This window comes from Equus caballus, chromosome 2 (genome assembly GCF_041296265.1).
Source record: "Equus caballus isolate H_3958 breed thoroughbred chromosome 2, TB-T2T, whole genome shotgun sequence".
In the NCBI taxonomy this organism is placed as follows: Eukaryota; Metazoa; Chordata; class Mammalia; order Perissodactyla; family Equidae; genus Equus; species Equus caballus.
This window is the reverse complement of record NC_091685.1, coordinates 30,386,648-30,411,186: the sequence shown is the minus strand read 5'-3', so window position 1 is coordinate 30,411,186 and position 24,539 is coordinate 30,386,648. Positions and strand designations below refer to the sequence as shown.

Sequence of the window (24,539 nt, the reverse complement as noted above, 5' to 3'; positions counted from 1 at the left end):
AGGAGGAACAGCACCGACAATGGCTTGGGAGTCCTCCGTAGCCTTCAAGCACTGGGGTTGCAGTTCAGAAACTGTTGGCTCTGGGAGGAGAGGGCTCCTGTCCATACAGTTTATCACCCGGAGCCTGGAACACAGCAGGGCCTCATAAATACTTGTTAATACGCTGGCTCCCCAAATAGAAGTGAGTAGAAAGTCAAAGGGAAAAACGAAAGATTCAGAGGAGGAAAAAAAAAAGGTGTTTCTAAGGGGATGAAAACTTTCCAAAAAGTTGTTCTGGAATAGGCAGCTCTGCCCAATAGAGGAATTGGGGAGGTGGCCGCTCCGGGAAAGGGCGATGAGTCCCGGGAGAGGGCACGAGGCGCCTTCCCGCCTCCCAGGCCGGCCGAAGGCATGAGGTCACCAGGCGCTCAGCCAGCGACAGCTGCGAGGACGCGCCCGCGCGGCGGCGGGAGGCGGTGTCAGGCTCTGGCCCCCGGGGAATTTCCCTCCCGCCCCCTCGGGAGGCGTGGCCCGGAGCCCCGCCCACCGCCCGCCGGAGCCCGAGCCTCCTGCCGCCCCGTGAAGGCCACGCCCCAGGCACGGGCACGCCCCCTGGGCCGCCCGAGCGGGCCTTCCTCCGCCCCCGCCCGAGGCCACGCCCCCTGGGCTCCGGCTGTCCTATTTGCTCGGGAGAGGCAGAGACGCCCCGCCCCCAGCGAGGCCCCGCCCCCGGGCCCCCGCCCCTGTCCCGCCCCACGGCTAGAAGCGGCGGGCGCTGCGGCCGCCTGGGAGTCGCGCGGGGCGTGGGTCGGCGCTGAGCATCCGCGGGGAGGCGAGCTCGACGCCGGGACGGTCCAGGGAGGCGCCGCGCGGCGGAACCCGCAGCCAGAGCAGCCCGCAGCAACCGCCGCCGCCGTCCGCGGAGCCCCGCCGAGCCGGCCATGGCGTTGTCGATGCCGCTGAACGGGCTGAAGGAGGAGGACAAAGAGCCCATCATCGAGCTCTTCGTCAAGGTGAGCGCTCGCCCGCCGCGCCCCGGCCCATTGTCCCGGCCCCCGCGCCTTCCCGCCCAGGGCGCGTCGAGGGAGCCGGGTGCACCGGGACCCCGGAAAGCCAGTCCCCGGGGCGGCGGGCGCGGGCGCCAGGCGGTCGTCCCCGTGCGGGTGGGAGCAGGGCGGGCGGGTCTTGTCACCGCCCCCCACCCCCCGGCGCTCAGACCCCCGAGCCCACCTCTCCCGGAGCCCCAGCCTGGGGCCCGTCGGGAGACGGCGAACTCGACTTCTTGGAACGCCTTCTAGAAGAACGGTTTACCCCCCCGCTGCTCTGAAACGGTAACTTTAATTTTCGATGCAATCTTAAGAAAAAGGTTGAGAAAAGAGCAGACATTCCTGGGCCTCCGGGAACGACGGAGATTCCCAGCTCGGGCTTTCCTGCCTTCGTGTTCTCTCACCATCTGGGTTCTGGCTTCTCGGACTCCGAGGGTTTGCATGATGCAACGTCCTGGCTGCTCCTTGGCGGGGCGGCCTCGGGACATGGTGCCTTTTTTTTTTTTTTTGACAGGAAAACGGGCGAGGGACAGAATTCGAAACTTGCCTGGGCTTTAACGAGGCTCTCTTTACTTTTTATATCCTGGCTCTGCCTTATTTGCTTACAAAAGCTACCCCTATCCCCTTCTCTTTTCCTTTGATGTTTTTTATTTTAGCAAAGGAGAGAGAGTGGAAGTTATGAACATCTGGATCCAGCTGCCTCCCTCAAAACTTCTTTAAAATCCTTGAGATTCTATTCGTCACTTGCTTAAGCAAGCTCGTTCAGAACTAGGCTCTGAATTGGAAAGTTAACAGAAATCTAGAACAATTTTGTTCTGCTTCTCTTGAGTTTTTATTTTAAAGAAGGGAAGACATTGAAGGGTGTGTTTGAGAGATGGAGAAAAGAAACCATCTGCAAGTGATCGAAACATTGCCTGTTTGAGGAGTTTCTTTCAGTTATCAGTTTTGGAAGTGTTTCGGTCCAGGGAATGGAAACAGCAGACAATTACAGAACTCTCAGAATATCTTCTGAGAGTCCCAGCTACTCAGGGGGCAGATACCGTCCTTTAAGGTGCAGGCAAGGTAGGAAGGAACCTGAAGTAAGAGAAGGGAAGAGGAGTGGAAGGGAGAAGGGTGGGTCACAGATCATCTTCAAAAAATTTTATTGAGCTAGGAATAGGAAGGAATTTCCATAAATTCAAAAACACTGTATCTACTAAAAATCTAAAAAAGCATGATACTTAATGGTAAAACTTTAGAAGTAGCATTAAATGTAGAATGAGATAAGGATACTATTAGTAATGATTTCTTTTCAGCTTTATACTGGAGCTCCTAGCCTATACAACAAGACAAGAAAAGGAAATGAAGTATATAAACTAGAGAGGAAGAGCTCAATGCTTAATACCCTCTTCAGTTAGAAGGAGAGGGGTGTGGTGCATTCTTTCCCAAATTTGAGTCACTAGTGTACCCCTTCCCAGTTCTCCATATTTGTTTTGGATCGGTGTTTACTAAATACAGTTTGCTTTTTTAAAAACGTAGTTTGGGGGCCAGCCCGGTGGCACAGCGGTTAAGTTTGCATGCTCTGCTTTGGCGGCCCAGGGTTCGCCGGTTCCGATCCCGGGTGCGGACATGGCGCTGCTTGGCAAGCCATGCTGTGGTAGGCGTCCCACATAGAAAGTAGAGGAAGACGGGCAGGGATGTTAGCTGAGGGCCAGTCTTCCTCAGCAAAAAGAGGAGGATTGGCAGCACATGTTAGCTCAGGGCTAATCATCCTCACAAAAAACCAAACGTAGCTTAGCCCTAAGCAATAACACCAGTGCAGCTATCGGTTAGTTGTGGTGAAATATTTGTTATGTGCATAACTATTAAAATAAAAATGTTTGTACCACCTAAAAGCGTCCTGCTTACTACTAGTTGTAAGCCGTTCTCAGGGGGCTTGGTGGCAGAGAACCAGGGTCAAGTCACACAGTTCTTTACTCACTGGCTGGGTTACCTTGGGCAAGTTGTTTTCCCTCTCTGAGACTTATTTTCATCGTTTGTGAAATAAAAGGTGAAATGTTTTCTGCTGCCCCATGATTCGGCATAGGCAAAACTTTGTACTGAGGTCATGAGAACAGTTGTTTGAAAGGGGAAAAAAGGGTCAGGTAAATTGTGGTAAAGAATATTCTTGATTTCTTCTCAAAAACCTATGGGTGGAAAATGCAAATGGGGGAAATTACCCTTTGTAAATATAGTTATTTTGAAAGTGGTGAGGGGGCAGAGGCCGCGGTTGTCCACTGCGGTGTGTTAAACTGTTCATTTTGTGCCGGGAGGTGTCTGTTAGGAGCAGAAAACTATTCCGTACACGGAAAGCACCTGAGCGTGAAGGGGTATCGAGCCCACCTGTTTCAGGAGCTTTAGCTTTCGGAGACATAGCCCAGGACCTTCCCGACTAGTCTGTCTGGACCTGCAGCTACATTTCCTTCCTTGGGGGTATTGTTTTCCGACTCCCCATCACCTGTATAAAGCACTTCTCCATTTTTGCTTGTTTACCACCTCTCAGAGGATAGGACGCCCTCTCAATAGTAAGAGGCTCGCGGAGACAGCCATCGTCAACCGTGGGGAGGCCTTCTTCCCCCATGCCGGGGGACCTGATCCGTGTATATATTTTGATTCAGCGGCCCCAGTTGGGAACCACTGACAAGTAGGGTGAAGTTCACACCCTTTCGCAAGGGCATAAGGTCTCTTATCTGACTGCTCGCTGCCTGCGTTTCTAATCCAATTTGTCCACTTACTAATTGTGCGTCCTGAGACACATTGCTTAAACCTCTCTGTGCCTCATCTGCACGGTTGGGATATTAACAGGCCAACCTCATGGGATTAAATGAATAATATATGTAGCATGTAATAAGCTTAGAACAGTGTGTAGTACCCAGTAAACAAATAAATGCTAGTTGTGTGTCATTTTGTATGTTCATGTTTATATGCAGATCCCCCTGCTGGATAGATAATAAGGTCCTTGAGGGTGAAGTCTGTGTATTGTTTTAAGTGCCTGGAACACAAGAGAGTAGCAAATGGTTGGAATTAGATTGTTTCCTTCTTGCTGAGCATTTTGCTGTCAATAGATGTGTCTGCCATGCTTTGCAGTTGGGAATTATTTAGATCCTGATGGTCTGAGTCTTAAACCTTGGTCCTTCGTTCAGCTTTGCCTACCCTCCAGCCTCCAAAATCCCATGTAGTTTTATCTACTCACTTTTTTTTCTATTATAACCTCCCTCTGTTATTTAGTACTTCTAATCTTTTCATGTATCTACCTTATTTTCCACCAGTATTTCTTCTTGGTTTTGTTTAGAATTTGGAAACTGAGATTGCTGTATTGGGTAAAAGTAAATATTAACTGTTGAACCACAAAATGAGAGAGGTTGAGAAGAGCCTGGATTTTTGGAGTTTTCTTTTGCTAGGATAAACCCAGCTCTTATGACGCTGCTGCCTTCTCCACCCCCCCATTAGGACCTTTGGGATGAGGACGTGGTATTTCTGATCTCGGGTTTTAGGAAGCGTCTCTTGGCAGAGTTTAGTTTTATTGGCTAGAATTTAAAGTGGTTGGTGTGCCATTTTGAATTGGGATGATCACTGTTGGCAATAGCCACTGAGCTGCTGGGGATAGGGGTGGTGGTTGTGAAAAATTAATCTGGTGCGGGGTGGCTCAGCACATAAGCATAACTGTTTCTTTTGAGATACTTGGCAGGGTTTCTCATGTGCCCTGGAGCCAGACTGCTTGGCTTGGATTTGTCTTCTAATAGTGTGTCAGGCAAGTTTCTTAAGTTCTCAGTACCTTGGTTTCCTGACCTCTAATATCAGGATAATAATAATAGCAATTTTATAGGGCTGCTGAGGGGATTAACTGGTAATCTCTGGGTATTAATTAGGGTAGCCTAAGCTGCCATGATAAATAATATGCCCCAAACAATGGTTCACATAAGCTGGAAGTTTATTTCCTTCCTCCACTAGCAGTCCATGGCGGCTGTTCTGGATGTCGAGGTGGCTTTCCTCCTGAGAGTCATTAATGGACCAAGGCTCTTTCCAGCTTGTTTTTCCACCAACCCCTAGAGCTTTGTCCTCCTCTGAGTAGTCAGAGCTGGTGGCTGAGAAGTCCTGGTTGCAGCCAGTGGGAGGTGGAGAATATGGAGGAGGCGCTTCTCTCTTAAGGGCCCCAGCCTGGAAGTCCTACCTGTCTTCCTTTCATATGCCACTTGGGGGAACTTAATCACGTGGCTTCCTCTAACTGCAAGGAATGCTGGGAGATGTGATCTGGCTATGTACTGCTCTATGCAAAGCATTAGGAACAGTGCTTGGCACACAGCCAACGCCTGTTTTTGTTGTTGATGATGCTGTATTATTCTTAAATGTGGGCTTCATTAATAGGATTCAAGGGGCTCTGTAAATTCTTGAAATTACTTAAATATTCTATGTGAGTCCTTTTTTTCTGGGAATTCCTAACTGAAGGGTTAAGAACCATTGTTCTAAAAGAGTAAAGGGTGGCTTCTGATTGTAAAGCATAATTCTTATTAGCAAGGTGTAGAAGAAAGGTTTGGGCTAGATGGTCGTTAAAGTCACTTGCATCTGATTATCTGTGACTTAAAGCGTTTCCTGGCTTGATCTAAGTGCCTAATACTGAGTTAGGTGCTGTGGGAGATAGAAGAAATATTAATAAACGTTTTCTGCCTTTACGTTTATAAGTTTTATTGGAAAGAAAACAATCCAAGGTGGTACATGCTTAAGGAGTCAAGTGTGGTTTACATCAAATTGGGCTAGAAGATATGGGGAAAGTTGAAAGTAGGCTTACACTCGACCCTGAAGAAGTGGAAGGAACAGGTGGATTGGGAATAGCCAAGACAGGGAATGTTAGTTTTGACATCATTTGTCAGCTCCTTATGCAGGAAACAATAGATAGATGGAGACTTTTGAAAGAAGAAGGAACTAGGAATGATTCCATTCCATAGTGCCAGGGAGACAAATTCTTTAAAAGTTGAGGATGAAACTTTTGAAACCTAATATAGGTTTTTGCTAATACTATATACAATTTTCCTAGCCTTGTTGGTTCTCCCAACACTTTCCTATTTTTTGGATTGCTGTCTATTCAACAACAAATGCCCAGTGGCATTTGGCAAGGTGCAAATGGATCCTACAAATGGAGCCTGCCATCCTTAGTGGCAAACTCAGCTGTTTTGCCAGTATAAAGAGGGAGTTCCTTATGTTTTGTTTCAAGGGCAGGCTTTAAGCTCTTTTTCTTTTTTTAAAGATTGGCACCTGAGCTAACACATCTGTTGCCACTCTTTTTTTTTCTTCTTCTTCTTCTCCCCAGAGTCCCGCAGTACATAGTTGTATATTCTAGTTGTGGGTCCTTCTAGTTGTGCTGTGTGGGATGCCGCCTCAGCATGGCCTGACCAGTGGTGCCATGTCCATGCCCAGGATTGGAACCAGAGAAACCCTGGGCCGCCAAAGCGGAGCACGAGAACTTAACCACTCGGCCATGGGGCTGGCCCCCCTCAACCTCTTTTTAAAAGACCAGAAAACAAAAAACCCCACAGACAAATGAAATAAGTTTCTATAGGAAATGATGCTGAGAACTTCATTTTAATAATTGAACAAAAGCTAACTCAACATCAAGCTGATGTTACCTTGGATGTAAGGGCTTTGCCATTCGTTTGAGATTTCCAGAGGGGAAAATTCAGGAGATAGAAATGAATGTAAAAATGTGAAGTTCCTGGGAACTCGGTTCTTGCTGTGTTTTGTCTGAGCTGTTGCTGAAGACCTAACAATGCTATTCTCGGCAAAGACCAAGGTGATCATTTTGGTTAAATGTAAAATTCTGAGAGGAAAGGACCTCAAATGGGGAAGAAACAGGAGAGTTCTGAGCGAAGGCAACTGAATGCTTGAGAAGCCAACACCCTGTGAACAATGATAGGAAAGAGGCAGTGCGGAGGACCTGGCTGTCTCACAGTGTGGAAGGATGCTTACAGAGGTGCCTAGAAGCCAGTCACAGGAGGATGAGCAAGACTTTCCCACGTCCTGCTTCCTTAGTGCTGTGGAGCTTCCGTGTTCTGGTGTCTCCTCGGTAGGGAATTAGTGAGTCCATAAAAGGGAAATGTGTCAGGCAGGATGGGAAGGTGATTAAGGCCTGGATTAAGATTTTGATCCACTAAGGGAGTAAGTTAGGATGGGTTTGCCCGTTGGAGAGTCTCTTGTATGGAAAGGGAGTTTCTAAAGGAAAAGTAACATTTAGGTCATGACTACCCACCATCCAAGTATGATTTAACAGACATCTAAGTTTAGTTCAGGGCATCGGTTTGTGAATTCTCTTGGAACTTTTGCTCCTGTTGTCTTTTTTGAGACTTGGCTCTTATCCCGCAACGCTCAGTACCAAGTACTGGTACAGGGAATAGCAATTAGCCTTATTTGGTTTCTATTTTCCTTTATTTAAAATATAAAACCAGGAGACTCTATTATTCTAAATTTATGAAACTAACTTAATGTAGATAAATAAGACTTTATTTCAAAGTTATGCCAACGATGGACAAGGAGTGTCTTAAATTTTAGCATTAATATGTTGAAGAAGCAACACTATTTGAACCGGGGCCAGGTATCGACTGTGGAGTTCATCATGCATATATTTGTTTCATAGGTTTTTTTTTTTTTCTTTCTTGAAGCTGAAATCCAGTGTGGCTCTAAGCAAGCAGTATAGCAGGTTTCTTTGCTTATAAAATTATTACTTCCAACTTTACATGTGAAATAATTCATTCTTATGAAAAGGATTTAGTTTTTGTTATAATAGTTGTAAAAATGTCAATCATCTGTAATAATTTAAGTATTGAATTGTACCAGCGCGCAGCATAGCTATTTATTTGTATGTGTGAGAGAAGAAAAGAAGAGAACTGAACAAACGTTGGAAAATACGAAACTGAACAACTAGATGAAAGCTGAAGTAATTAAGAGCTTTTAAGGATATGTGAGTTGCAGGCACGTCTTCTCGAATAGCCGGCGCCTTTATTTTGGAGGTGGAGAGAAGGTGGTGGTTACTAGAGTGAAAGTTCATTAGAAACTAAAGACAACCAGATTAGGCTGTGTGCTACTTAGCAAAATGGCAGCGTGGCAGCCTTGAGACCAGACTACGTAGACTAATTGAGAAAAAAGGTGATTAGACTTAAGAAATGACATTTTGGCCTTGAACATACGTGTGCCCAAGACTGAACTGAAAATTCTCCAGAGACGTAAACTTATGAAGAGTGTGAAGTTTTATATTACTTGATGTTCTGGGTTACAGCATATTTTAGTTAATACAGGAGTCTAAATTTTGATTTAAAAATGTTTAGGATAGTGGATTCTTCATCAAATCATGTAAAAACTATAGCTAGTCATCAATAACATAGACTTTATTTACACTTTGTAGTTGTCAGCAGGACCCCGATTGCAAATATACTTTCAAAAAAAATGACTTAGCATAAGTATTGTCTAACCTTAGTCTGTTTTAGTTTAAATATTGGCCCTAAGTTTGAAAAGGAATGTCATTTCCTTTCTGCTTCCTAGTATATTCATTTGTATGTATTATACTCTTTTAAAAATATGTCCTTTTCCAATTATAAAAGCTGTATGTGTTTACTGTAGACAACTTAGAAAACACAGAAAAGCACAAATGAAATCAAAATTACTCACAACCCGTCCTTCTAGAAATGGCTGCTGTTGGTATTTTGTTATATGTTCTAGTCTTTTTCATAAACTTGCATGAATTATTGATGAGAGTGTATGTATAATGTTGTAGTGTTCTTCATGACAGCAGAACACTTGAATGAATGGAAAATGAAGCCCAGTTGAATGTGTAACATGTAGTAAGTGAGTTGGTTTAAAGAAAATTTACTGTATTTAGATTTTATCAAAGAAACTCAGATTGTATCTGGATTTATCTTACTAATGGCACTAAAAGAGCATTTACCCTGTTTGATCTTTCTGGAAGAAAGCAAGCTTTTATGTTGTGAAATCTGCTAACACCTTGAATTGCTCAAAGTATGGATATTGACTAAATGATTTGAAGGAAGCCCCTTGCTTTGTGCTCTTTTGGAGAAACTGTTTCTGAAAATCCAAATTATTTTTTAGCATTGATTTTCCCATTCCCTATCTGTGCGATAGGTAAGGTATGCCCATTTTATAGTTGGACGATATATAAGATGCAATCTTTGCCTAGGCGCACTCGAGCACAGTACAGGGATCATAACAGAAGCAAACGCTCTTTGAATAGTTTCCATGCACGAAGTGCTGGGGAGATAAAGGAGTAAGAACAGGTGCCTTGTCTTCAAGGAGCTCACGGTACAGCCTAACAGACTGTCAGACGGTCGGTAAATGAGTCATGGTGTGTGCTGGCTTTTTCTTATATAATACAATGACTTTTTGTTTCATGTGCTTTTTAACATTCAGTTGAATTAAGACCTTAAGAAATGGTTTATGTAGCAACGTAAATGAGATTATTGACTCGGAGATGAGTGAGGTGTTAGGTTGTGTGCTAACGGATGAAGGGTGGGGAGTATCACTGAATCTGCGAAGTGTGCTGTAGCGTCAGTTGTGTAAAGAAACTTTTTTCCCTCGGCGATTAGTTGTGTGGTATATTCTGTAGTTTTAATCTACCTAAAATAAAACCAATACTTTTTGTCTCAAACCGTAAATGGATCCGACTGTCTCTAGTTTATTAAGTTGGACGCAAACTCCTTGATCTGGGTTTTGGAGTCTCAGGTCGTGATCCCAATTTGAGTCCCCGTCTTATCCCTCCCTCCAGCTGCAGATTGACGTCCTGTTCTAGCTAGATTGGTCCTGAACCTCCCGCACTTCTCTGCCTTCCTGAAGGATTTTTGCTGGTGTTTCCTTCATTTGAAATATCTTTGGCTTCTCCAGCCTCTCTCCCCCACCTCCGACTTCTGCCTGCTGGAGCAGTGTTTGTTCTTCTCTCATGGAATCATTTAACAATATCGAGGCACTGTCTAGTGGCTTGGCTGCGTCAGTGAACGTTATGGTGTTCGTATGCAGTTGGGGGAGGCAAACAATAAATGTATGTCTACTAGTGAAAAGTGCTGTGAAGAAAAATGAAGTAGGGTAAGGAGTATGGAGAGTGATAGGGGATGCTGCCTCTGTTTAACAGGACGTGCTGGTGGCCTTGTGGAGGGTGGCCTGTAGGGAGGCAAGAGCAGAAGCAGGGAGACTAATTAGGAGGCTGTTTGGTAATCCAGGCGAGAGATGATGTTGGCTTGGACATGAGAACTAGTCTGATTCTGGATGTATTTCTAAGATGGAGATGGCAGGATTTCCTGCTGAGTGGATGTGGAATGTGAGAGAAAGAGGAGTCAAAGATGATTCCGAGCGTTTTGTTCTAAACAACTGGAATGATGGAGTTGCCGTTAACTGAGATGGGGGAGGCTGTGGGAGGAGCTGGTTCTGGTGGGGAGGAGATCAGAAGTTTAGTTTTGACATGTTAATTTGAATATGTTAAGACCTCCTGGAACCTATGTCTAGTGGGAGAGGTTTATGTTAAAGAAATACACAAATAAAGACAGTAAGTGATAACATTAAGGACAAGAACAAGGTGCCTTGAGAAAGAGTGGCTGGAAACCCAATTTAGATGGAAGCTCAGTGGGGGCTTCTCTGAGAAATGACTTGTAGGATGAATAATAATTAGGAGAAGAATGAGGGGAAGAGCATTCCAAGCTAGAGGACTGGGCGTATCTAAAGGCTGGAAATAGTCAACAAATCGAGAGTGTGACTGGAATAGAGAGAGCAAAAGTGAGATGTAGGTGAGAACAGATAGGCTCCATCATGGAGGTCCTTGTATGTCATGTGAATTTTATCCTTAGTGAGAAGAGCAGTTCTCAAAGGGCTTGAAGCAAGGATGTGTCAGGATTCGATTTGCATTTTAAGATGAGTAGTTTGGCCGCTCTGTGGAAAATGAATTGAAGAGAGGCAAGAGTGGAAACAAGGAAAACTATTTGAAGGCCATTGCAGTCAAGGAACATGATGGTGGCTTGGATTAGGGTGGTGATGGAGAGAAGAGAATGGATTTGAATTAAGTTTTGGAAGTGGAGTCAATAGAAGATATTGAAGGAGGAGTTGCATGAGAAAGAGAAGTGTAAGAAGTGACTTGAATGTCTAATTAGAATCACTGGTTGATAGAGATGCCCTTTACTGAGATGGAGGAGAGGCAGACGCTGTTCAGTTTTGACTTGAGTTTGAGATGACTGAGATGGCAAGTGGAGATGTCTACTAGAAAGTTGGATATTCACATCTGATGCTCAGAAAGAAGTCCAGCAGGACAGAAAATCTGGGACTTGATCTGTCTATTTATGTAGTATTTAAACTGTGTGAGATCATTCTGTGGATGAGTGAAGAGTAAAGAAGATGCCCAGGGCCATGTTCTGAGGAATTCTCATCACATAGTGGGTACGTAACACAGAAGATGGTGGAAAAGGAGAACAAGGGGGAGTTGCAATAGAGCTTTAATGAGAAGAGGAAAACCATGAGAGCTAGGTACCAAAGAAGCTAGGAGAGGGATTTTTATTTATTTTTTTTGCTGGGAAAGATTTGCCCTGAGCTAACATCTGTTGCCAATATTCCTCTTTTTTTTTTTTCTTTTTCTCCCCAAAGCCCCAGTACATAGTGTATATTTTAGTTATGAGTCCTAGTTTTTCTATGTGAGCCACCGCCACAGCATGGCTACTGACAGATGAGTGATGTGGTTCTGTCCCTGGGAACTGAACCCTGGCTGCTAAACTGTAACTGCTAGGCCACCAGGGCTGGCTCTCGGGGAGGTTTTTAAGGAAGGAGTCACCAGTTGTGTCAAGTAAGATAAGGATCTATTTGGTTTATCAGCCTGGGAGTCGTTGGTAACCTTCCTAGTAGCGGCTTTGGTGGGGTGGTGATGGGGAAGCCATAACCGAGTGGGTGGAAGAGTGAATAGGAAGTCGGAGAGTGGAGTCAGTGTGCAGAGCCAGCTCGATGGCTGTGCAGAAGAGACGGGTTGGTAGCTGGAAAGGGGTGCATGTTAAGGGAAGGCGTTTTTAAGAAGTATGAGCCTTCAGAGCTATAATGTAGGAAGGAGCACTACACCATCATCTTAGAAGGGAAAATATTTCCCCTGAGACTCATAATTCACTGACTGGCAGGCCTTTTTCACTGCTAGGAAGATTTGGTTTGTCTATCTGTAGAATGCCTGGTGGCGTAATGGTTAAGTTTGCTTCAGATCCCCAGGGGCGGACCTATGCACTGCTCATCAAGCCGTGCTGTGGCGACATCCCACACGCAAAATACAGCAAGATCAGCACAGATGTTAGCTCAGCAACAATCTTCCTCACCGAAAAAAAAAAAAAACCAGAAAAGAAAAAAGAATGGACGCTTACTCCCACTAACTTACTTTTCTGTTTCATTTCCCAAATGCATAAGAGAAGAAAATATAAAGAAGAATATTTCATATTTAATTGAACTAATGTAAACATTTATGGGGCATTTTCTTTCTTTTTTTTTTTTTTGGTACCTGAGCTAACTATTGTTGCCAATCTTTTTTTTTTCTTTTCCTGCTTTTTCTCCCCAAATCCCCCCAGTACCTAGTTGTATGTTTTAGTTGTGGGTCATTCTAGTTGTGGCATTTGGGATGCTGCCTCAGCATGGCCTGATGAGCAGTGCCATGTCTGCTCCCAGGATCTGAACCGGCAAAACCCTGGGCCACCGAAGTAGAACGTGCGATCTTAACCACTCAGCCACGGGGCCGGCTTATGGGGCATTTTCTCTGTGCCAGGCACTGTGTTAATGGCATTAGTTGTGTGAACTCATTTCTTCTTCAATAAAAGTTCGGTGAAGGAATATACAGGAGTTTTTTTTTTCCTTGCACAGGGTTGATTCCACTGGAAGCTGGTGTGAAAAGAAGAAATAAAAGATCATATGATTGGGGAAAAGCAAATGCCTGTTAAATTCATGTCAATCTTTGTATAAGAAACCGGAGAAATAGGCTGAGAGGATGATGCAAATCTTTGGGCTCAGTTCATATTTGCTGTTTTGATTTAGTGCCTCAGAATGACCCTTATGTTAGATAGAAATGAACAGATTTACTTTCTCTTCCTTGCTAAATCAGGAAGATTGGAGGGACGGTCTATGACTGTTCTGGCCCTGAGGCTGTGGTTTGACAGCCGCTGAGATGAAGAGTTGCAGTCGTTATCCTCATGTCTCTGCAGGGCCCCCTGTGCTGGATTCTGGTGTTGTCTTGGTATTGCTTATAAAAGTTCTCTCTTGTAATATTTGAGATCAGAGATCCCAAAGTCAGAGCCAGAGGATGATTGTTGACTTGAAATATCATTCGTATTCCCTGTGTGGGCACTGAAATAGTCTATTTCAGAGTTGAAGATTGTTGGAATTAATATTTCAAGTAGGCAATTAAGTTATCATTTGGAAGACTGTATCTTTGTGTTACGTGGTTGTGGCAGTGTGGTTGAGAGTGTGAACTCTGAAGCCGTGTATACTGTGTTTCAGTTTTCAGTCCTGGTTCTACCTTTTACCAGCTGCCTTAGTGTCCCCAGTGGGGTAATAGTATCTACATCTTGGGCTTTTGTAAACAGTAAAAGAGTTACTGTAAGAAAAAAAGCACTTCGACAGGTAGACACGTCAGACACTAGTAGGCTGGGTTTGCTTATTATTCTTCCGTAGGTCTTCGGGAATGCCGAGTTAAGATTGCATTGACCCATGGTTAGTTTATATATTCAGTAAATGTTGTTTCAGTCTCCAAGATGTTCCTTAGAGGAGCATGTGCCAGGCTGCCACTACAAATAGGCGGAGGACTTCCCATTCTTTATCAGAAGATCAGGTTTAGTACAAAAAAGTCTAAGATTAGACTGGAATTTATTCCTGAATTAACTTCAGTGAACCATGATCCTGTTGACGCTTATTAGGTAACTGAAGGACAGTGAGACTGGACTCTGCCGTCTGAGACCACCTGCCTCAGCGGCTTTTTCTGGACTCGCAGCCAAAGCCGAGAGTCCATTATTAGTAAGAGTGGTTTTCTATTCTTTGTGTCTTTTTTTTTTCTTAGAGCACAAAAGAAGTAAAGAGGAATAATCTAGATGTAGGATCTCGTGGTTCTACAGAAGTACTTTTGACTTAGGGATTTTGGCTTATGCATATTTCGCTTAGCACCCTGGGTGACTGCATTTCACTATTCTTTGATTTTTACGCTATCACTTAGAAAGTTGAACTGGTCGTATATTAGCTGGCATTTATCTAATGCTTTCTTTCGGGGAAATGCAGACATGTTTAGGAGAGATTAAGTTCTTTCTATTTAATTGGTAGTAGAAGAAATGGAGCTACTGTAGGTTTATAGGTGTTATGCTTAGTAATTGTTAAGGAGTAAGCGGTGGAAAGAGTTGAAGTCTCCTAATTCCTAATTTATTTCTAGAGCCTAAGATTGTTGTTTTTTTAAAAAAAGTTTTCACCTTATCCCGTAATGGGATGATGGCAGAACTTTAGCTTGGCTGTAATTGATAGACGATGTAAGGATCATAAAGTGACTTTAAGATCCTTCATTTTGTAATAATGTTATAAGCTTCTTGAGACTCAATTTTTTCCTATGTAAGCTAGAGTACGCTGGTGCATCAAAATGAACAGTAGGTGCTTGTTTTCCTGTTCAAGTTAGAACAGTAGTCATGAGATAGATGGCGTGCAGTACTTACTGTGGTCGAGGCGCGGTGCGCCAAGCCCTCTGCATACGTTATCTCGTGTAATCCTCGTATAAACTCTGAAATCGGTCTCGTCAATACTGTTTTACATGTGAGGTTTAGAGAGGCTGTTGCGTGTGTGTGGTCGCAGGACCAGTCAGTGGAAGAACTCAGATTTGTACCGAGGTCTCTGCCTGACTCTTAACCGCTAAGAGCTTTTTTCTTTGTTTATATTCTTTTCCTCTATTTGAAACTTGAATTTTTACCTACCAGAGTTTCGTTTTCACTATTTGTTGTTTTCAGTCACCCTGAAAAACAAAAAAAAAATTCTGAGCGTCTTTAAGGATAATTCTAGAACGTACTAACGACCAGTGAGCCCAGATGGTTCGTTGTCTGAGGTGGTTGCTTTCAGTTCTCTTGGTTAAATTTGAAAGGAAACTGTAAAATTTCCATTACCTCACCTCTGTGCATTTTGGGGGCCTGGTTAATTAGTATTTTGTAAAATACTTGAAAGGATTTATTTGTAAACTTGTTAAGGAACTTGACTGGAACATCACATATTTGATTTTAGGATTGTTTTCCAGTTAAGAAGCGTCAGAGCAGCCCAAGTTTAACAAAAATCACACACTGAATTGTTAATATTTTTCTCTGTGTTCTTTTTTCCTTTTTTTTTTTTTTTTTTAACTTCTCCCTTCAGAGGAGCCTACACTAATCTTTGCATTGTTGATAGAAAAAAAGCAAGGAAGTTTCTTTTTGTGGAGAGAGGAAATGGCTGTTAGTTCAGGACTTTATCCATATTAGGTAGAAACTAAATATAGACGTGTGATCCAGGAGTGAAGTCACATATAAACTTTCTTAGCAGAGCTGAGGGATCAGCCAGTGCTTTTCGATCTGGGTTTTTTTTTGTTTCATTTTGTTTTTTTAAAATTTTTTTTAATTTTTGGCTCACTTAAAAGGTTACCAAACTGATTAGTCCTATGATCTGCCTTCCTTTGTCCCTTAAAAAAAACAAACACCAGCAAACCATTAACAAGAAATCTTTCTTTAAAACAAGCAGAAGTAAAAATGACTCTGCTTTATGTATAAAGAATAGTTGCGTTTGCGTCTCTTTGAGGGAAGGTTGTAAATATGTTAGTTTCTTCAGGTTCTTGACCCTGTTGTTATTTTCCTATCACCGATTTTTTTTTTAAGTTGGTTTTATCTGTAAGTCTTTTTTTCTCACGTTTTTACTGTGAGGCTAGACTCGTGTTGGTCTTGTGTAAGAAACATCTGTTTTTATTTCGTATTTTCTTGGTTTATTTGTTTTTTAACTATTAAATCAGGTCTCAGTGTGGCCAAGTGGTAAGAGGATTCTTCTGATTGGGTGCTTATAGATGTTGTAGTGGAACAGACTGGAGGAGTAAATCTCCTGTTTCTGGCCAAAGCACATGTTGTTCTCGAATAAGGACTTTTAAAAGCTCCCCAAAAGCCTTCTTACTGACAATAACTGTTTTCAGCTTTTGTGCTCCTTTTCTGAGCCCTTTGCAAGCCTGCCAGGACATTCAGGCACTTTTGAATGTGCTGTGCTTCTGAAGAGAATAATACACCTTTATGGCATATCTTCTTAGAAATATTTTGGAATACAACTAACTCTGTAAAAAGTTTAGCTTAACATGTCGTTTCAAGGGTTTCAGTTCATGAAACCAAATGCCCTCGCAGGTTGAGTGCAGACGTCTTCTGCATCCGTCTCTGACCTCGTTGCTGCTCCCTCACAGAGGTCACCCTCCCACTGGAGCATTTGGTTCATTTGCATATTCTGCCGCTCATTGGAATCACTTTCCATCATACCTTTGTTCCAGGCTGCGGTGTGAATTCCAGATCAGGCATCAGGGACTGTTTTCTTCATCTTTTATATCTCCCACCTAACACAAATCCTGTTTTATGGAAGACAGCTCATTAAATCAGTAAATATGGTGTTGTATTCTATATTACCTCATAGTAAAATGCCGAAGATAAAAATAGTAATTCAATTACGGAACTTGAGACATGTAATTTGGGTTTTATGACTAGCTGCTCACTAGATAGATAGCCATTGATCTCAACTTAATAACAGATGGTTTTAGAAGTCTAGAATCTTCAAATTCTGTAACTGGAAGACCAGGTTTGAGTTGTTCTCATTTGTAAAGTGGGTGTTTCTCAGGAGGGGCGTCCAGTCTAGTTCAGATTTATTTTCTGTACCAAAGTAGTCTTTGTGTTGGGTGTTGAGGCACAGACAGAAAGCTGAGACCTGAGATTTCAAAATCAGATCCAGATAACTAAATTCTCATAATTAGAAGCAGTTTATTAGAAAACAAATATAAATGGAGCCAATAAAAATTCTCAGTGTTGATGGAGGCAGTTTGCCACAGAAATGAAAAATATTTCAAGTGAATTCTTTGACCAGAAAGAATATATTGTGTTTCCTGAAAAATAAAGGGAAGATTTTGTTTGTTGTGTCTAAAATAAAACAGATACAGAACTATTCTAAGTTAGAATTTTCCTTTATCATATTTAAGGCATCTGTGCCTTGAAATGGTAAGTAAAAAATTTCAACAATAAACATGCTCTCTTGTTCTATTTAGATATTTGAAATTTGTTTTAGGTGAGCCAAGAAGATAGACAAGAATTCTTGGGGCCGGCCCTGTGGCCGAGTGGGTAAGTTTGCACGCTCTGCTTCGGCAGCGCAGGGTTTCGCTGGTTCGAATCCTGGGTGCAGGCATGGCTCCACTCATCAAGCCATGCTGAGGCGGCGTCCCACATGCCACAATTAGAAGGACCCACAACTAAAAATAGACAACTATGTACCAGGAGGCTTTGGGGAGAAAAAAGAAAAATAAAATCTTAAAAAAAAAAAAAAAAAGTAGTCAAGAATTCTGAATGTTAACTTTCCACAGATGCAATCCATTGTTGAGTATATAGTTTTAAAATAAACTTATTTTGTAATATACTTTAATGAAAATTTTAAACATCGATAATCCAAAATGAAACACCAGAGACAGATTCACTCATTCATATGTTTATGGAGTGCTGATATTTTATATTAAAATATTCTGTAGTATTTTTGATTGCAGTTTTTCATTGATCATTGTCATCATTAAGCCACTTTTCTTAGTCATTTAGAGGTCCAAAATTTAGCTATTAAACAATGCTGTGATGTATGTCTTTATAGCTAATGTTTTGTGTGTAACCGTATCATGTAATTCTGCTTTTAAGGTTCCTCACATATCTCATTTGTCCTCTGAATTCCTTATTTTCCTTTTGTTTACCTAAAGTGTAATCTCTTAAAAAAGAACTTTCTGGAGAATTTAGATTTTTTACAAAGGAGAAAATTGGATTTGTGACTCTACTGCTGAAGTCTTGATAGAATTTCTAGTTAAAATTGGTCTGGGAGCTTGATAAAGAGAAACAGCTCTCACCCACTGAAGTTAGGTAGCTGCCATAAGTCCAGATGGGGAGGAAGAGTAGTTTTTGCACATTTAATTGCTTTGTTCTCTCCCAGGACTCTTTACGACACGTGTATTTCGACACGTGTATCTTTAAACTGCCCTTAGGGAAAGTGCTGGAGTTTGACTTATGTAAGAATTTCACCCATCCCCCTGATGTATTTATCTTCAGCTGATAAACAAGGGGATACTGCCAGTTAGTGAATTTATCTTTGGTTAGAAGATGTTAAAAGAATGAGCCCTAGACAATGAAAAAGTTTGAGGTACATATTTTAGATATGACCAAAGTGAGGATAACTAATTGTAAAGGCACATGTTTATTTTTTTAATAATATAGTCATGCCTTAATATAATAAATACAAATTAGTTCTCTATATTCCTGAAATTAACTCATTTATTTAAATGTCAAACATTCAAATTCTGCATAGTTTTATCTGAAAATCTCTTGATTTCACTTCCATTCTTTAAAGATATTTTTGCTGGATGTAAGATTTTAGAGCCGGGGCCCGCCCTGTGACTGAGTGGTTAAGTTCTTGTGCTCTGCTTCGGCAGCCCAGGGTTTAACTGGTTCGAATCCTGGGTGCGGACATGGCACCCCTCATCAAGCTGTGCTGAGGTGGCATCCCACATGCCACAACTAGAAGGACCCACAACTAAAAATACATGACTATGTACCGGGGGGCTTTGGAGAGAAAAAGGAGAAATAAAATCTTTAAAAAAAAGGAATAGAAATGATACTGTTAAAAAAAAAGATTTTAGAGCGATTTTTGTTGTTTTTATTTCAGCACTTTAAAAATGTTGTTCCGTGTTTTCTGGCCTCCCTTATTTCTGTTGAGAATTCAACTGTCATTGAAATTGTTATTCCTCTGTATGCAGTGTGTTTGGCTTTTTTCCTAACTACTTTAAAAATTTTCTCCTTTGCTTTTTTTTTTGCTGGGGAAGATTCGTCCTGAGATAGCATCTGTGCCAGTCTTGCTCTACTTTGTATGTGCGTCACCTCCACAGCATGGCTGACAAGTGGTATAGGCCTGCACCCAGGATCTGAATCTGTGGACCCCGGACTGCTGAAGTGGAGTGTGTCAAACTTAACCACTATGCCACAGGGCTGGCCCCTTTTCTTTGCCTTTTAACATTTTAATTATGATATACATAGGTGTGACTTTCTTTTTATTAATCCTGCTTGATGTTCATGAGACTTCTTGAATCTGTAAATTTGTCTTTATTTGGGAAAAGTTTGGCCATTATTTCTTGAAAATTTTTTTGCCTCATTCTATTTTTCCTCTCCTTCTGAGACTCTAATTAAAAATATAGACCTTTTCCTATTTTCCCATAAGTCTTTGAGGCTCTGTTGATTTTTTTCACTTATTTGTTTTTTTCTCTTCTTTAGATTGAGTAATTTTTGGATCTGTCTTCACATTCATAGACTCTTTTCTCACTTTTCTTTATTCTACTGTTAAGCCCTTCTAGTGATTTTTAAGACATTTTCAGATATTGTATTTTTTAATTCTAGAATTTACATTTTGGGTTTTTTTGGTGATCTCTCTCTCTACTTAGGTGTCCTAGCTTCCTTTATTGTGAGCATATTTTCCTTTATGTCCTTGAGCATAGTTAGAATGACTATTTTAAAGTCTTTGTAGCAATTTGTAGCATGTGGGTCATTTTGGGGTGTGTCTCCTTGATCATTTTTTCTCTTGAGAGTGGGTGATTTTTTCCTTTTTCTTCTTATGGGGAATAATTTTGGATTGTATTTTGTTTTTTTTTTGAGGATGAATAACCCTGAACTAACATCTGCTGCCAATCCTCCTCTTTTTGCTGAGGAAGACTGGCCCTGAGCTAACATCCATGCCCATCTTTCTCTACTTTCTATGTGGGACGCCTACCACTGCATGGCTTGACAAGTGGTGCCATGTCTGCACCCGGGATCCGAAGCGGTGAACCCTTGGCGCTGAAGCAGAACATGCGCACTTAACCCCTGTGCCACCGGGCCAGACCCTGGATTGTATTGTGGATATTGTGAATGACAAGTCATAGAAACTCTGGATTTTGTTATGTTCCTCTGAAGAGTATTGCTTTTCTTTCTTTTCTTTTTTAAAGCAGGTAGTTAACTTGGCTGAACTCAAGCTGCAGACCCCGGTTTCCCGTGGTGGGTGGCAGCTCAGTTTCAGTTAGGTTCTTTTAGCCGGCCTGCTTGGGTCTGTCCTGTGCATGTGCGTGTCAGGGATCAGCCAGAGATTTGATGGCGTTTTATACGGATTTTAGGGCTCCCCCTCTCTGACTCTCTCTTTGGTGGTGTTCTACCTTATTTCCAGCTGTGATGGTTGCCCTGAACTTTGTCCTCTCGCTCTTCAAGCCAGCAGAGCTCTGAATTTTCCATTGGAGTTTCAGCTGCCCTGCATGGCACAAGGGTACAAAATAAAAATTGGGGATGCTTGTCCAGCGTATTTCCCTTCTTCCAAGTGTCAGCTCCCCTCCACCAGCTGCCTGCTTTGTTCCCTCTCCAGTGCCTTTGGGTGGCTGCTTTTGTCTAGAAGTTATCCTTATGGGAGCAGAGGTTTGATCCTATCCAAAGTACTTGGCCATGCCAGAAGCCTCAAATTGATTTTTTTAAAATAAACTTTAGAACTTAAGAAAAATTTTAGATTCATAGAAGAATTGCAAAAATAGTACAGAGAGTACTCAAATTGATTTTAAAGGAAAATATTTCTAAAATATATTAATGCTTCCTTGACGTCTTAAAATCCTTAAATGCCAATTAATGTCAGCATTCTGAATACGCCTTCAGTAATGCAGCAGTGGCCTCGGGAAGTATTGAGGTTGTAAGACTATTTTTTTTTGCCTTTCTGCTAAATGGCCTCAGCTGTTATTCTTTTCAAACCTAGCTCTCCTTTGTGTGTGTGCACGCATGGGTGCGTGTGTGTTTTCTGTTTCTTCCTTTGCCAACTTGGCTCTCTTGATGCAGCCCTGTTTCCCTGAATTTTCTGTTGTAATCTGTTGTGGTTTGGGAAGCCAGAGAAACAAACTTGTTAAAATTTGTTTGAAAATACGAATAAATTTCTGAGAGCTTGAATGTGGAGTTGGTGAGGCAGGTACATGACCTTGGTACCTCCTCTTGGTGACCTTGGTGTTGGTTCAGAGGCTTCTCTCTGGACCTGTGCTGTCCATTATGCTAGCCACTAGCCATATATGGCTACTGAGCGCTTGCAACGTGTCTAGTTTGAATTGAGATGTACTCTCAATATAAAATATACGTCAGATCTCAAGGATTCAGTACAAAGAATGTAATAACTTTTTATGTTGATTTCATGTTGAAATGATAATATTTTTAGATATATTGGATTAAGTAAAAATATTATGTATATGAATTTCACCTGTTTCTTTTTTCTTTTTTTTACAATGGCTACAAGAAAATTGACAATAACATTTGTGGATCGTATTGTATCGATTGTCGTTCAGGTGACTTATCTTATATTGATAGTAATGTCCATATGAGTGGTTGTACCCTAAGCATCATGACACTGAGCAGGTGAGATTCCAGAATCCTTTCTCACCTTGATGTTAGAAACTGTAGACGTGGTTGATGGCGTGGACCTCAGAGTTCAGACTTGACCTCTGCGTCTCCTTGGCTGCGTGACCTGTGGCAAGTCACTTAGTTTCTCTAGATCTCAATTTCCTTATCTGAAAACAGAGGAAAACAGTCCCTAACTTCGTATGGTTATTGTGAGGATGAATATATGTCCAACACTTTCGTACAGTGCGTGTGGAGTGCGAAATCAACTGCTCAATTCAGTGGTTGCTTGTTTCCAGGCAGTTTTGGTGGCATTTTCCTTCATTGTAGTTGATTCTTACAAGGAGTAGGATCAAGGTGGATCCAGACAGGAAACAGGATCTTGGCCATCTTTTTTTTTTTTCCCCTTGTCATTCAGTAGTTTTAATTATATGGCTTATAATTTGTTCTGAAGGGATAATAGATTTTGATGAGTGAATGTAAACATTCCAGCGAACTTGCTGTTTTCATTATGGTCCTTGCGCTTGGATGGAAAGTCTGGTTATTGTATATGTGACACTTTGTTTTAACAAATGATCCTGGCTGAGACATTTCAGATGTGATTTTAGTGCAGTTTAGAGCCTTTGTTTTCATGTTCAGCATATCCTTCAAATGTGTGACAGACAACAGAGGCGCTCAGGACGATCTTTCTCAACTGTCCTTGATTCCCTGCGTTCTTTCAGCTAGCGGCTTTTGAGTGGCTGCTTTGCATTCAGCAGTTTTTCAAACAATATGAAGAATTCAAAAGAAGTTCTCTCGTATTAAAGCAGTTTAATATTTTGGCAGTGATGAGGGACAGTAATAAGATTATCATGTGTAAACATTTGGAACATTTTCTTTTTAATTTTCTTAAATCTAAAAAGAAAGAAAAGCAAAACAGTGCAGAGGAGTATAAAGTTAATACCCCTGTCTGGACTTCTCCCCAAGTCTGCCCTGAGGTGAATAATGTTCTTTTTGGTTTTTCGCCTTCCCAGTCTGAGAAGTGTCTTCAACCCGAGGTTACAGCTCTGTGGTTGGTATCTCTTGAAGGGGTTTCCCTTTCTGTCCTCCAGCAAAGTATAGGCACATCCTCACCCCCATCTTAACTTTCCCTCTACCCAGTTGCTCAAACCAGAAATCTAGGAGTTATTCGATTTTTTTCTTTCCCTGACTTCCTGCGTCCAAACCATCCACAAGTCTTTAGGATCGTACCTTCCTAATTCAATTTAATCCATGCCTTTCTTTCCATCTTCATTGCCTCTGCCCAGTCCAAGCCACATACATGTCAGTGGGACCAGAGGTAGGTCTCCCAGCTTCCATTATTCATCAGCTCCTTTACCCCCACCCAACCTGCTTTCCGTTATTTCCGTTATTTGTTGTTTTAAAATAGAAATTGGATTTTGGCCTTATTGGCCCTACCCACCAAAACCTTTCAGTGGTATCCCACTACCCCATTCCCTGGTACTATCCGCCCCTCCGTCCCCCCGCAAGCTCCGTCCCCCCCAAGCTCCGTGAAGTCAGGAATGTGTTCTCTACTTTGCACGTACCTTGTTAGTGAGTATTTACCAGGCACTGGGCAATATTTTAAGTGATTTTCATATATTAATTCATTTAATCTCATGATAACTCTGAGGTAGGTATTATTCCCCATTTCACATATAAGGAAACTGAGTTCCAAAGAAGTTAAGTAACGTGCCCAGTGTCGCACACGTGGTTAAGCAGAAGAACGCACATAGCAAACCAGGCGTTCTTCTCCCAGAGTCCTTGCTGCTCATCGCTGTGTTAAATGATCTCATTCTACACAGTAGACCCTTGGTAAACATTTGTTAAATGAATGAATAAATTGTTCCCTCTTTAAGCATAAGATTCAAACTCCTTAATTTGGTCTAGAAATTGATCTGGCCCTGCCACCACCACTTTCTCTTGTGCTCAAGCAGTCTAGTCCCCCTGGCCCTTTGCACGGCTGGCTCCTTCTCCTTCTTTAGGGCTAAGAGATCTTTTACGACCATCTTTTCTAAAGGAGGTGCTTCTTGTCCTCTCTCTCAGTACTTTGTTTCCCTTTAGGCACTTAGTGCAGTTTACAATTTTTAACTTGGTATATTTATTATCTGTTCCTTCCACAAAAGTCTGAGTTTCATGAGGTCAGGCTTATCTGTCCTGTTCACAGTTGTTTCCCTGGTGCCAGCTCCCCGTGCTTGGGAGATAGTAGGTCCTCAGTACATATGGGTTGCATGTTGAATACATGTGTCTGGGTCCCAGGCAAGGAGGTGACCTGTAAGATGTTCTGTGAGGAAAGAGAGCCCATAGCTTGAACTTCAGTGGCAAATGCTCCTCAGATCACTGAATCCTAGAGCGAAAGTCTGAGTGGCAGCCTGTGGAAAACAGAATTAATTGTGAACAAACCAGAGGCCTGCATGGCGATCATGTCTCCGTTAACTTACATTGAGAGTTTCCTTTTTTTTTCATTTCTCACCCCACTTAAAGATTTTCAGTTTTCCTGCTGGTCTTAGTTGGAGATAAATCGTGTTATTGGTTTGGATGCTTATGACTGTGAAGAACAGAAAACTCTCGCTCAGGTCGTCTGGGGAAACGGGTTTAGCGAGGACCGTAGTGGGAGGACTGCCCCGTGTGTCGAGGCAGGCTCTGGCGCCCTTCCCTGTGATTCTCTTGGCTCTGTCCTCTTTCAGTGTTGATTGCAGCCTCAGGCTGCTGTCAGGTTGTCTTCAGCAGGCACAGTCTCACATCCAGGGGTTTCCTCTTCTGGTGGCTCTGTCTTAAGAGCAAGAAACTTTTCTCAGGAGACTCTGCCTTGTCGACTGGAACTGGGTCACACACTTAG

The 24,539-nt window shown here is 42.3% G+C and overlaps 1 protein-coding gene across 1 annotated transcript in view; it reads left to right on the top strand.

Annotated features, from left to right (window-relative positions):
- Positions 1–574: 574 nt before the first annotated feature.
- CLIC4 (chloride intracellular channel 4) overlaps positions 575–24,539 on the top strand; it is a 65,054-nt gene continuing 41,089 nt past the window's right edge. The window contains exon 1 of the mRNA XM_023635480.2: positions 575–992. Within this exon, the coding sequence (XP_023491248.1) occupies positions 921–992 (72 nt within the window). The 5' untranslated portion in view covers positions 575–920. The remainder of the gene's footprint in view (positions 993–24,539) is intronic.